The 12,873-nt window shown below is 37.3% G+C and overlaps 2 protein-coding genes across 2 annotated transcripts in view; both read left to right on the forward strand.

Moving 5' to 3' along the window:
* Positions 1-4,076, forward strand: part of LOC107670825 (ankyrin repeat domain-containing protein 1-like) — a 6,998-nt gene extending 2,922 nt beyond the window's left edge. Inside the window, exons 5-9 of the mRNA XM_016463594.1 lie at positions 2,045-2,143; positions 2,253-2,351; positions 2,569-2,667; positions 2,884-2,982; positions 3,276-4,076. Of these exons, the coding sequence (XP_016319080.1) occupies positions 2,045-2,143; positions 2,253-2,351; positions 2,569-2,667; positions 2,884-2,982; positions 3,276-3,413 (534 nt within the window). The 3' untranslated portion in view covers positions 3,414-4,076. The remainder of the gene's footprint in view (positions 1-2,044; positions 2,144-2,252; positions 2,352-2,568; positions 2,668-2,883; positions 2,983-3,275) is intronic.
* A 642-nt stretch (positions 4,077-4,718) lies between these two features.
* Positions 4,719-12,873, forward strand: part of kif20ba (kinesin family member 20Ba) — a 34,109-nt gene continuing 25,954 nt past the window's right edge. The window contains exons 1-15 of the mRNA XM_016463647.1: positions 4,719-4,872; positions 5,183-5,296; positions 6,011-6,100; positions 6,290-6,409; positions 6,611-6,749; positions 8,276-8,460; positions 9,400-9,451; positions 9,552-9,764; positions 10,274-10,385; positions 10,493-10,564; positions 10,650-10,796; positions 10,883-11,039; positions 11,839-12,093; positions 12,333-12,472; positions 12,585-12,714. Coding sequence (XP_016319133.1) covers positions 5,189-5,296; positions 6,011-6,100; positions 6,290-6,409; positions 6,611-6,749; positions 8,276-8,460; positions 9,400-9,451; positions 9,552-9,764; positions 10,274-10,385; positions 10,493-10,564; positions 10,650-10,796; positions 10,883-11,039; positions 11,839-12,093; positions 12,333-12,472; positions 12,585-12,714 — 1,920 coding nt within the window. The 5' untranslated portion in view covers positions 4,719-4,872; positions 5,183-5,188. The remainder of the gene's footprint in view (positions 4,873-5,182; positions 5,297-6,010; positions 6,101-6,289; positions 6,410-6,610; positions 6,750-8,275; positions 8,461-9,399; positions 9,452-9,551; positions 9,765-10,273; positions 10,386-10,492; positions 10,565-10,649; positions 10,797-10,882; positions 11,040-11,838; positions 12,094-12,332; positions 12,473-12,584; positions 12,715-12,873) is intronic.

The raw sequence follows: 12,873 nt of genomic DNA on the forward strand, positions 1-12,873 counted from the left end.
TGCTATCTAATATAACACCCAGATTTTTGACTGTAGAGGAAGTAACAGTACATCCGTCTAGTTGCAAATTGTAATCCAAGAGATTCTGTGTACTGTCTTTTGGTATAATAAGTATTATCTCTGTCTTATCCGAATTTAATAGGAGAAAATGATTGGCCATCCAATCTTTTACATTTTTAAAGGGGCCATATGATGTTGCTAAAAATAACATTATTTTGTGTATTTGGTGTAATGAAATGTGTTTATGCAGTTTAAGGTTTAAAAAAAAAAGATTATTTTCCACATACTGTACATTATCGTTTCTCCTCTATGCCCCGCCTTTCTGAAACACGTAAATTTTTACAAAGCTCATCGGTCTGAAACAGGAAGGAGCACAATTGAGCAGACAACTTTTTCTAAAAAAAAAGGGGAGGGGGGAGGGGCACCCTGAAGGCTGGTGCAGGACATGAATAGGGCGGAGACCAGGAGAGCCTCCTGGGCAGATCTGGGAGTTTAGGGGGCCATGGCGGATCAGGAGACTCAGGGGGCCATGGCGGATCAGGAGACTCAGGGGGCCATGGCGGAGCAGACAGTTCGGGAAGCCATGGCGGATCCTCCGTGGCCTTAGCTGGCTCGGCCACGGGTACTGGAGCGGGCACTGGAGGGCGCTTTCGAGGAGCCGGCTCTGGGGGGCGTTTACGAGGAGCGGACACTGGAGGGCGCTCTGGAGGGGCACGGCTGGTTAACTCGGGGGAATCAGGAAACGAAGGAGGGCTGGACGGGACCAGCGGAGACGAAGGAGAACTTTCCGGGGATGATTCCGGGGCGAGGACAGGAGCCGAGAACTCCGGAGGCAGCGCCATGTCCAGAAGCGCTAAGTCAGGGCAGGCAGGCCTGAGTTATCGGCGGCCGGCGGGCTTGTCCATCCAGCGCCGTATACACGGCGAGCCCGCAGAACTCCCGTGCATAATCCTCAAACGGGAGATCTCTGCGGGTTAGGGCCGAAAATAGTGCGGCGGTTTCCATTGCCTCCAGGGAAAACAGAAAAACAAAACTTTTTAAAAACGGAAAAGAAACACGGGGATGAAAGGCGTCGCTCACTTTATATCGGTCTGGAATTCTGTCACGGAACTGCTGCTGTGTAGGAGCGCGGCGCAAAGGAGCGAGGAGACGTAGGAGAATTTGACTAATTTTAATAGTAAAAAGGAAACAGAAAAACAAGGTTGACATGAACAATTCCAGACAAGGGAGAACAGAACGGGCTCGAACTCAAATAGGGCAGATAATGAGGGGCAGACAGGTGATGAGGATAACTAATAACAAGGAACAGATGATTACTAATAATGGGAAAAGGAACTGGAAGGACCAAATAAGGACAAACAGGAACTAAACAGGAACACACACGTGACAGTATGAGCCCCTCAGGTTGTCCTCAGTGTGAAAAAATGGATCTCAAAACAAAAAGGAGAACTGCCTGGCTTAGTCAGTGTGAGGGAATATTTAGATCGGGTGGCGTCTGATTATTCGTTAATCTAGCCACTGTGCTAAATAAACCTTGGATTGTTTTGGTTATTTTCTATGAGTTTGTGGATATGCTCGGCCCTGGCAGCTTTTAGAGCCTGTCTATAGCTGGACATACTGTTTTTCCATGCAATTCTAAAAACTTCCAAGTTAGTTTTTCTCCATTTGCGCTCAACATTATGAGTTTCTTTCTTGAGAGAATGGGTATTACTGTTGTACCATTGCACAGTACATTTTTCTCTAACCTTTTTTAATTTGATGGGGGCAACAGCTTCTAATGTATTAGAGAAGATAGTATTATTTATATACTATAATATAGCAGTAATTTTTTTTGTAATATTTACTTTTAATTCATTTTTATTTTAGCTTTAGTTTTAGTTATTTTGGTTCTTCAACTTAAACTTATAATTAAACATTTTGAGTTTTAGTTTTTTAGGTTTTTTAATCTAATATTTAGATTTTAATTTCAATTAACAATAAAAAAAAATGAACAGTTTTTGTTAACAATATCAATACTGACTCTCACTTGCTCTCTCTCTTTCAGTTTAAGTGCTCAGCTCTGCATAAAGCCAGTGCCCAAGGTCACATAGAGCTCATGCAGAAGCTCCTGGAGAGTGGAGCATCCATGGATCAAAAAGACAAGGTAGCACAGATGGTGGATATGACTGTTACACCAGTGCTGCAAGAATATTATCTCACATTTATTTTTTATTATAATTCTGAGATGCAATTTCTTTATCGCATGTTCATAGCTTGATGCCACAGCTGTGCACTGGGCATGTAGAGGTCGAAGCCTGCCTGCCCTGGAGCTGCTTCTCAATAAAGGAGCCAAATTCAACTCCAGAGACAAGGTAGATAGAAAGATCCTGCAAACATATGTCACCAGATGGATCTTTGGACAGTGATAATAACATTCACAAATCATTCTCATGCTTTTTTTTAGCAAACAATGATGAAGCAATTTTTATCCTTCTTGTTCTTAAAGTTTTCAGTGTGCCTCTGGCAGCACTGTAGTTTGCACTCTTAGCACAAAATGTACTAACCAAAACTCTTGTTGTGTATCTTCAGCTATGCAGCACACCCCTCCATGTTGCAGTTCGGACGGGACATTACGAATGTGCTGAGCATCTCATTCACTGTGGAGCTGATGTAAATGCGAAAGATAGGGTAAGAATTATTTTTGCGCTCTTTTCAAATATTTTCCAAAGCATTCAGAATTTTTAATATGGTAACTTTCATATAATATATTATTTGATATATAATGTATAGTAATCTAATTTTAAATTGACTATTTTTGTGCATTTTTTAACAGCAAATTTAAGATATTAATGCATTTTCCCACATTTAGTTCTTCTCTAATGCCAATGCATTTTGTTTGTGTAGGAGGGAGACACACCAATGCACGACGCAGTGAGGATAAACAGATTTAAAATGATAAAACTGCTGATGATGTATGGAGCCAGTCTAAATGCCAAAAACAATGTAAGTTCAATTAGAGTACATACAATTCTTACTATATGACGTTGAAATTTACATGGTGCCCTCTAGAGACAGATTGAGGCACTACAGGATTCTTTACTGACTCTCCACAATATCAAAAATATGATAAGCAAAAAGATTTAGAATGCTTGATTCTTTTATAACTAAGTAACAATGCAAATAGCCAGTGCAAAAAGAATTGTCTCATACCGTGTTTCTCAGAAGTCTTAGTTAGTAAATCTGTTTAAATGGGTATATTTTAGTGGATATATCCTAAAATTATCTGTTATTTACAGGATGGAAAGACACCAATGGAGACTCTGCTTTCATGGCAAAAAGGTGTGAAAAACATCCTGAATAATTTTAATGAAGAAGAAGCACCAAATCCAAATGTACAACTTTTCAACATCCATCTCAATGCTGAAGTGTTATAAAATGCTTTTTCTTTCTTTGTTTCATATTAAATGTTAAATTTAACAGTACTTCGCAAAATTCATAATGATGACGCTAATTGCTGGCGATAGAGTGTCTAAAATATTGATGAGGTTATTTGTAAATATTGTTTTCTTACTTGTCTCATTTGATTTTGAGAGCAAAGAATCTTCGGTGAGTGGCGCAAGGCATGAACACGTGTGAGTGGTTGTATGTTTGTTTGCTTGTTCAGGGTAATTATTTAATATTATTTTAATTTCATAACGTGACTGCATTTGAAAAATGTCCATGGCAGTTTGAGCTACTGGAAAAAATGTCGACAGATTGGAGTCAGAAGTACAAGTGTTCAGAAATGGAACAGAATGTGAATGATGGTCTGAGAATGTTTATTATGATGGATATTATTGTAATTGTTATGTAATTATGGACTGGATTTGTGAAAGACTTTGGCACTGGGTACATGGACATCCCTTATGAAATGTGCATTGGTATATGTGTTTTGTAAATCTTTCTTTTAAACCCTTAAATGTAATTATTGTGAATCACTTGAAACGGGAATACAGTGTTTTGGTATGAGCCACCAAGTGTTTCCTGACAGTTTTATGTGACTTCTTTATATAAGACATATTATTTTATATATATATATGTATACATACACACACACACACACACACATATATATATATATATATATATATATATATATATATTAATGACAAAAATATGGACAGTAAACCTATAAACTTAAATCTGTTTATTGTTAAGTTTTACATTCTTTATATACACAAACTGTAAATACCACTTTAATGTCTCCAAGCAAGAACTGAATTTGTATTTAGGCCTCAACGTCTATTAAAAATAAAGATATCTAGACAAGAATAGCTATATCATGATTGACATTCCTTCTTGTTTTGCAGAGCTTCTTCTGTTTTTTTATGTTTTTTTTTTATTCTATTAGGGTAAATTTCTATCTTCTTGTTCGCTTATTATCTTTTATTACTTGCTGATGTAATTACTTTGCAATGTACTTTGGTTTGGTATTTTAATGTAGGAATATTTGTATGTTGTTGTTATTATTTAGCCTATTCTTGTATTTTGAATGTGCATTATCTAGAAAAACGTATTTCTACGAATTACACAAATTACACTTAAAACACTACTTAAGAAATGAAATAACAAATCGAAAAAGCACACCAAACAACTGTGTACAAACCATGTCTGTATAGGTACAAACAAGCAGCAATCTAGTTATGAGAAATGCGCAGTCCACCTTCTGCGCATATGTAACGTCACTGTGACGTGCACGAGTACGCGCTCCCAGCATCCTTTGCGGTTGCTCTCGCTTATCCGATTGGTGGAATTTGAAAATAAGTACGAGCGACAGTTTGAAAGATGAGGCAAGACGAATAAACAGCCGCCGAGTTAAAAACAATATAATACACATTACCCACTCACAGTCCTGTAAGTCAACCAAGTTAACTTGTTTTAATGAGCGTGTTTTGCTGTCCTGTTCTTATTTGTGAGTTTGTCAGTTCGGGTGGTTGTTAATGTCATTTTTTGTGTGTCAGATTGACATAAAATATGTAAAATTGTGTAATTGTCTGTTAAAATGAACATAAGATTATACAATTGACAAAATGCTAAAATATATAGGACGTGTATAATTACCATCAGATGTGATTAAAGGGTTGTCATAGTTATTCTCGGTAAACCAGAGGCTGTTATTTCATCCTGCTCTTTTACGTTATGTCTTCTCATATGTTTTTTTTAGAGCAATATGATGGAATCAGGGCTAAAGGATGATATGGTAAGACCGGAGATGATAGCTGCGGAAGATTTAAGAAGAAATCTGTCCTCAGATTTCAGCGAGTGTTCAGATTTCCAGGTAAGATGACAGCCGGTGTTCTGACGATTTGTGATACCCTGTCAGATTTTGCTACCTCCCATTAAAACAGATGGTAATGTTAGCATAGTTCGATAGCAAAAAGTGCTACCTATCAGATTTTGCTTCCAGCATGATATTAAAGGGGTCATATGATGCTTTTTTTAAAGATCATTATTTTGTGTATTTGGTGTAACAGAATATGTTGACATGCTTTAATGTTCAAAAAACACATTATTTTTCAAATACTGTACATTATTGTAGGTCCTCTATGCCCCGCCTCTCTCAAAGGTTTTCTACCCACATAGTGAGGTAGATATGTGGGGGCGTGTTAGAACGAGCCGTTTTAGGGGGGTGTGGCAGAGTCTTAACTCTGATAAAGAATATCTCTTTGGTTTTGAGACTTTAGTCTTTGCAACTTCAGGGATCTTGTCTATGGACAATCAGCTTGTAACACTCCAAAGAGAAAGGAAAACTTGAAATCGCATCATATGACCCCTTTAATAAGGTGTGAGGCTTTATTAACACGTACACCTACCCCAACCCTAAACCTACCCTTACAGTAGGATAAATAGTGTTGCTAGCATAATCTGATAGGTAGCATTATTTGTCAGAACACCGGCCATGAACTATACTACAGGATAAAGTGTTATTTTTACATTGTGATTAATGAAACAATCAACAGAAATGTTTTGAGCCTTGATGTTTCTTTTGAAGGACCAGTCTGACCTGGAGAAGGAACATTTGAAGGTGTATCTTAGGATAAGACCATTTTCATCAGCTGAGGTTGAGAATGGAGAATCACAGGTGAAAATAAGGAATAAATGGTTCAGGGATACTGCACACATTAAAGCACCCTAAAATGCAGACCCTCATGTAGAATTTTTTTTATAGGGTTAGGAAAAATATTTTAAAGGGAAAAAGTCCCTGAAAATCTGTTTCAAATATTGCCTCTAAATAAAATTATTAGTCTGTGCCTTCTCTCTGTTTTTGAAGGACTGTGTGGCCATTCAGACTCCAGAGACTGTGCTCTTCAAAGCTCCACAATCATCTCTTTCTGCCAGGCTCAGTGATAAATCAGTGCCAGTTACAGCTCAACGTTTCCAGTTCTCTCAGGCAAGCAGACCCATCAGCACAAACCATCTAGATTGTGACTGATTACATTTTCCCTATTTAACCATCCTGAAGAATCTTCAAATTTGTCTTTGGAAATACTGTTTGAGGTCAAATGTTGTGCTCCGTCTTGAGTCATGCACATAACTTGGTTTTGTCTGACAGATTATTCACAAGGTGATATCAACATTGTGGTATTTTTAGGTTTATGGTCCAGACACTACCCAGAAGAAGATGTTTGATGGCACAGTGAAGGGTCTTGTGAGGGATGTGCTAGAGGGACAAAACTCTCTGGTCTTTACATACGGTATCACCAATGCTGGGAAGACCTTCACTTTTTTAGGTTTGTATATTTTGTTTTTATTGTTCTTATTGTATTGATAAACTGAATTATTTTCTGTAATTGACATAATGCCACAAATGTTGTCAATAGAGCTTAAAAGTCAACGTGTTAATGCTCCACAAGACCACAACCCATTTTAATTTGAGCAAGAAGCAAAAGTTTTTTCCGAAGCGCAAAAAGTTATTTCAATGAAAGATTACAAACTTTTTTTTTTTTCTCTCTGAAGAAGAACACAATGACCAGGAATATGAAGTAGGGTCAGTAAATTGAGGTCAGTTTCGATCAGACCAACCATGTAAAAGAGTGTCTGTGTTAATTCAGAAGTAAACAAGTAGCGATGGATCATTTGTTCAGCATCAAAAATAAAAAGAAGGGCAAGAAGGGCTATCCATTTTCTCCAGGGGTTCTATCCATTGGTTAAAGGTCCCATATTGTCAAAACTGAAATTTCCTGGCTTTTTTCACGATAACTGAGGTCTAGGGGCTGTTTAACTACCATATAAGTTTCAAAACAGTCAGTCCACAGTAAAATTGTCCAGTCCGCTCGTTTTATCGCGTTTAACCACAGCTGTCGTCAATTTTTTGTCTGGCAGTGGCAGCAGATATTTTTAATATCAAATTTCTAATTTAAGGCTGTATTACATCGATTCTGGCACCCAACATCACAACAAGATATTTTAAGCTCCTTATGTAGCCGAATCTGCGCTGGTTTGAATCGAAAGGTGTACAATATGTGACCTTTAATTGAATGGAGGCAGATCTGGGGCCCGTTCTTCGTACGTCGCTTATTACATCCGAGATGAAATGTCACATCCAAGATGATATTATCGCGCTAATCAGGATCTGGCTAATTCGGTTCTTCGAACGCACCTGTTGTTGATGATTAGTATGGCTGGATTGAGTTATCTGAGATAAATGCGCGTTCATGGGTTGGTTTAAAAGGGGATACAATCCCCTTCGAATCGAATACAATTATCGGATCGAATACAATTATGAAGTAGTAATTTTATGATGAACAAATCTTTCAGTGAGTAAAACTGGCTGTGTCTATAGTATTAAAGACTACACAACATTATTATATTATCTTTAAATTAATTTTTAAATGATTATTATTTAAAATGATTGTCCCTGGATCAGTAGGATGCTCTTGTAATAAAGTAGCGGTGGTAGCGGACAGATTTTAAGTATCAGTTCTGCTTAAAAAGATGCGATCTAATCCTGTTTACATGAAATAAGCCGCTCCCGAGCAGGTTTAAGCTTATGGAATCCAGCTAACTGAGTTAGCAACGTACGAAGAACGGGGCCCTGAATGCGTGTTGTGACATTTTGAATAATACTTACAAGGTCAAAAAATGTATCAACACAGCATGCATGAATGAATCATTAATAATAAGATAATGCATAATTAAGATGCATTTACAAAATACAAAGCTTGAATTTCTGTACTGTGCTGACTTTAACAGTGATTTGCTTTTGTAAAATATTCAAATTCAAGAATTATGTCCGGATGGTGTTTTGATGTATTAGGTCCGGATACTGATCCAGGCATCTTGCCTCGTTCCCTCAACATGATCTTCAGTAGTCTGGATGGTCGCATCTTCACCCAGATGTGCCTAAAACCCCAGAGGTGCCGGGATTTCATCCGGCTCACCAAAGATCAGCAAAATGAGGAAGCAGTTGGCAAACGCAACCTGCTAAAGCTTTTTAAAGAGGTACTGTATGTCCAGAGCTGGGTTGATTACTTACAAATTGTAGTCCGTTACTGATTCCAAATTACATGACAAAATTTGTAGTTAGTAACATAATCCATTACATTAAACATTTAAGGTAATATAATCAGACTACTTTTAGATTACTTTTGACCTATCTCGTTTTTTTACGTTTGATTTAAATATGTACCATATATTATATTACGTCAAGGTTATCCAAACTGGGTTTGTGAAGGAACTGCAGGGGGTTTATGAGTTTAATAAAAAGCTAATAATTTATTAAATCATAAAAGTGTTAAATGAAAACATTATTTTAAAATGAATCAAAATAAAACACTTACTGAAAAAAAATGAAATATTTGTTTACCTACATGTCATGTGACCATAACCAACGTCAGAGAGCCATTAACATGCAAATGTGATACTTTTATTATTAAAATATTTATTTTATTTATTTTTAAAAGTACTTCAAATAAAAATATAATAGGTGAAAGAGGATCAGATGACAAAAAATTGTTTAATTTGTGCATGTTAGAAAGACAAACGCCTTCCAAAGTAATACATGGTAAAATAACCAACAGAGTGATCATTCAAATAAAAATTAATGTGTTCATCAGTAATTGATGTAATGTTGAAACACTTCTTAAACCTGAAATGATTTTTGTAAATCCAGAGGTCAAATGCAGTGTAGCCACCTGACTAATGACTGATCTCTGTGAATGCCCACAAAACTGTACGACTTTCTGAATGTATATAAGCGGTAGGCTATTTTAGAAAGGAAAATTGAAAAGATGAAAAAGAAGAATTAGGGAGAATGTAATTTAATCTAATTACAAGTATACTTAATTTTTGTAATCTGTGCATGTCATTCATCGTGATTTGAACAACTTCTGTTTTCAGGGGTGTTTCATTTGACTCATTCTTTAGTTGTCTTCTCTTTAGACTGATGCACAGAAGAGTACATCTTGCCATAGCTTGAAGTCTGATCTTGAAGGTAAAGAGATTTTTATTATTTTTTTTTTAGTTACACCTTGTGCTTGGCAGTCTGCTTATTGTTTGTCTGGCTGACCCATAACTTTCTGGTTGCCTGTTAGATGGTTCCACTCTAAGTGATATAAGCTCTGCAGTGATTGAGAGGAGCTTAGCTGTGGATCTGGATATACACACCAAGTTTTCTATTTGGGTCTCATTCTGTGAGATCTACAATGAGAACATCCACGACTTGCTAGAACAGCATTCAAACAATGCTTCACGGAGAACCAACCTCCGTCTTTGTCAGGATGTCAAAGGAAACTCATTCATCAAAGGTAAATGGTCACCTGTTTCTGTAATTTACTATATATTCTGTTATTAAACTGTTACAATGTGTCCATGGACCTGATGGCTCATCCAAGCAAATGTTAAACCCTGATGTTATAAAGTTTAGCATATAACAAAAAATATACATATTTCATATACATTTCTCTTTTATGCATTTAACAGATTATTTTATCTAAAGTGACTTCAAGTTAAATATTTGATCAGTTCAGGCATTCCCTGAGAACCAAACCCATGACCTTGGTGTTGCTAGAACCATATGCTGTTTGAGCTGGAGGAGTGAGATTACACTGCAGTATTTATTCATTAAATCATTCCAAAGAGCAATTAAATTTAATATGTAATTACTGAAGTGACTTCTGGTTTTTTTTCTTGGGATAATGTGTAATAGCTAAAACTGGCCAGGTGCTGGTGCTAGAGCAACAAGTAAAAATGTGGTGTGGTAAAAAAGGTGCTGAATCAGATTGTGTCTTTGCTCATAACAGTTTTTGTTTTCTAGATCTGAGATGGGTGCAGGTGAGCAGTGCTGATGAAGCCTTAAAAGTGATGAAACTGGGCAAAAGGAACCAGAGCATCTCCAGCACTAAACTCAACCTGCTCTCCAGCAGGAGGTACACTATACAAATTCTGTAACTTCCTGCTATATATCCATTTTAACACAGTGGGTGTTGTATGCATATGTTATTCTGACTTCATGTCTTCTTTGCCTGATTTTTAGCCACAGTATTTTCTCTGTCCGGATCCTGAAGGTGGAAGATGTGGGAATACCTAGTGTGGAGTCAGTTAGCGAGTGAGTCTGTGTATCCTGATCTGAGCTCTCTACAGGTTGTGTTGTGTTTCAGAATGGTTTGTAAAAGTATGTACTCTGGTTCAAGGCTGGCGCTGTGTGATCTGGCTGGATCGGAGCGATGTGCTAAAACACAAAATAAAGGTGAACGGCTGAAAGAGGCAGGGAACATCAACACCTCTCTACTCAGCCTGGGAAAATGCATCAATGCACTCAGAAATAACCAGCAGGCCAGGTATACAATTTTTTTTTCTTCTTTTAATTTTTTTTTTCTTTTTTCCTTTGCTTTGTCCTTTAAACACTTTTATATTGTCCTTTCAGACAGCACGTTCCATTCAGAGAGAGTAAACTCACTCACTATCTGCAGGGATACTTTACTGGCCGGGGCAAAGCCTGTATGATTGTAAACATTAACCAGAGTGCCTCCATGTATGATGAGACGCTCAACGTGCTCAAGTTCTCTGCTGTAGCTCAAAAGGTGTGTAACATCCTAATATGTGTGCGTCTCACTCCTTAAAGGGTAAGATCACTCAAAAATGAAAATTGTCATCAATTACTCACCCTCATGCCATTCGTCTTTGAATATTTAATGTAACCTGAGATATTTTTAATGAAAGCTGAGTGATTTCTGTCCCTTTATTTGAAAATCTATTCCACCAAAACTTTGACACTTCAAAAAGTTCGTAAAGAGACTGTAAAAGAAATCCATATGAATCCTTGGTTTAATCCAAGACTTAAAAGCGACACAATTATGGTAGTACAGTTGAGTTCCTGTTTACAATATTTGATGTGCTTCATGTATTTGTGTTAATCAATGCACGTGAATAAGTCTAAATGTATTTATTATATAAAGCTATTGTGCCTCGTCTTCAGAAGAATTAGATTAAACATCTTGATTCATAGGGGTTATTTTTACAATGTGTTTAGAAACTTTAAGCATCAACGTTTCAGTAGAATGGACTTTCAATGGAGGTCCAGAAATGTCTCGGGTTTCATTAGAAAATATCTTTACTTGTATTTAAAAGATGAATGGAAGTCTTAGGGGGTTGGCACAACATGAGGGTGAATAATTGATGACACAATTTTTTTTTTTTAGGGCCTGTATCCTACATTTTTGGACCATTTAATTGTTTTCCCATCATATTTGTCAAGGTTTCTTGACGTTGCTCAAACTGCGGAATTTTTTTTTTTTTTTCTTTGCTGAAATGCTAAATGGGTTTTTTTTTTTTTTTTTTTTTTTTTTGTAGCTGTGTTATGGATAGTTCTGTGTTTTTCAGGTGGTGGTTCTCACCACTAAGAGCATTCCAGTGGTGGTGAAAAGGAGTGCCAGAGAGGTGTCCTTCATTATCAACAACGTTGATCGACGGGAAATGCGGCGCAGCTCGCTGGTGCAATGGGACCCCAGCCTTGAGGATGTCCAGGAAGATTCTGACACTGAGGAGGATGAAGAGGAAAGTGAAATGGAGGACACCATTCTGGATGCTGAGGAAGAGGGGAAAGAGACTGTGCTGCTCGATAGGGGGGTTTATGAGGTGAGATCGGGCACCTTACACCTTAAGTCACATCTATAGTAATTTTAGTTTTTGTCCTAATCAGCCATAACTTTAAGTGTCAGACAAGACGCATTTAACTGTTTTACTGGTTTTCATCCACTTAGGACACACAAATATTGATGCGTGTATTAATATATTTATATTGTTGCTGCATGATTTTGTTTGCATAACACTGAGGTTTCTGTGTCAGCATGGCTGTTTTGTGTTTGTATGTAAAGGCCCAGCTGCAGTTTATAGAGGAGATTCAGCAGCAGTTGAGGAAGGAGAAAGCCGAACACTTAGCTCTCGAGGCATGTGTTCGAGATGAAGTTACAAAAGAATTCTCTGAGTTGATTTCGCAGATGCAGGAAGATTACAGGTCAGAGATCACAGGCCTCTGTGCTCAATTATGTGTAATTAAAGCAAATTACAGATCATGCTATATGATGACCCAGACCGCTTTCTGTATCTTTTTTTTTTTTCTATTTTAGTGAGCGCATATCTAGAGAGAGGGAACTGATTGAGGAACGTTGTGAACGGAGACTGGAGATTCTTAAAAACCTGGTGGGAAAAACATCTGTGGAGGACGACAGCATGAATTCAGCTGCGACCAAATCAGAGGTACAGATATGCTGTAGTTTTCAGAGCAGATATTCAGGTTGTACTATACTTTCTAAATAGTTTTACTTTTACTAAACACTTTCTGTAAAAGGTGATCTTATGTTTTTAGTTAATGCTCAATTGTAGTGGTGAATTTGTGTGTGTGTGTGTGTGTGTGTG

Source organism: Sinocyclocheilus anshuiensis, unplaced genomic scaffold (assembly GCF_001515605.1).
Source record: "Sinocyclocheilus anshuiensis isolate Anshui unplaced genomic scaffold, SAMN03320099.WGS_v1.1 scaffold784, whole genome shotgun sequence".
NCBI classification, from domain to species: Eukaryota; Metazoa; Chordata; class Actinopteri; order Cypriniformes; family Cyprinidae; genus Sinocyclocheilus; species Sinocyclocheilus anshuiensis.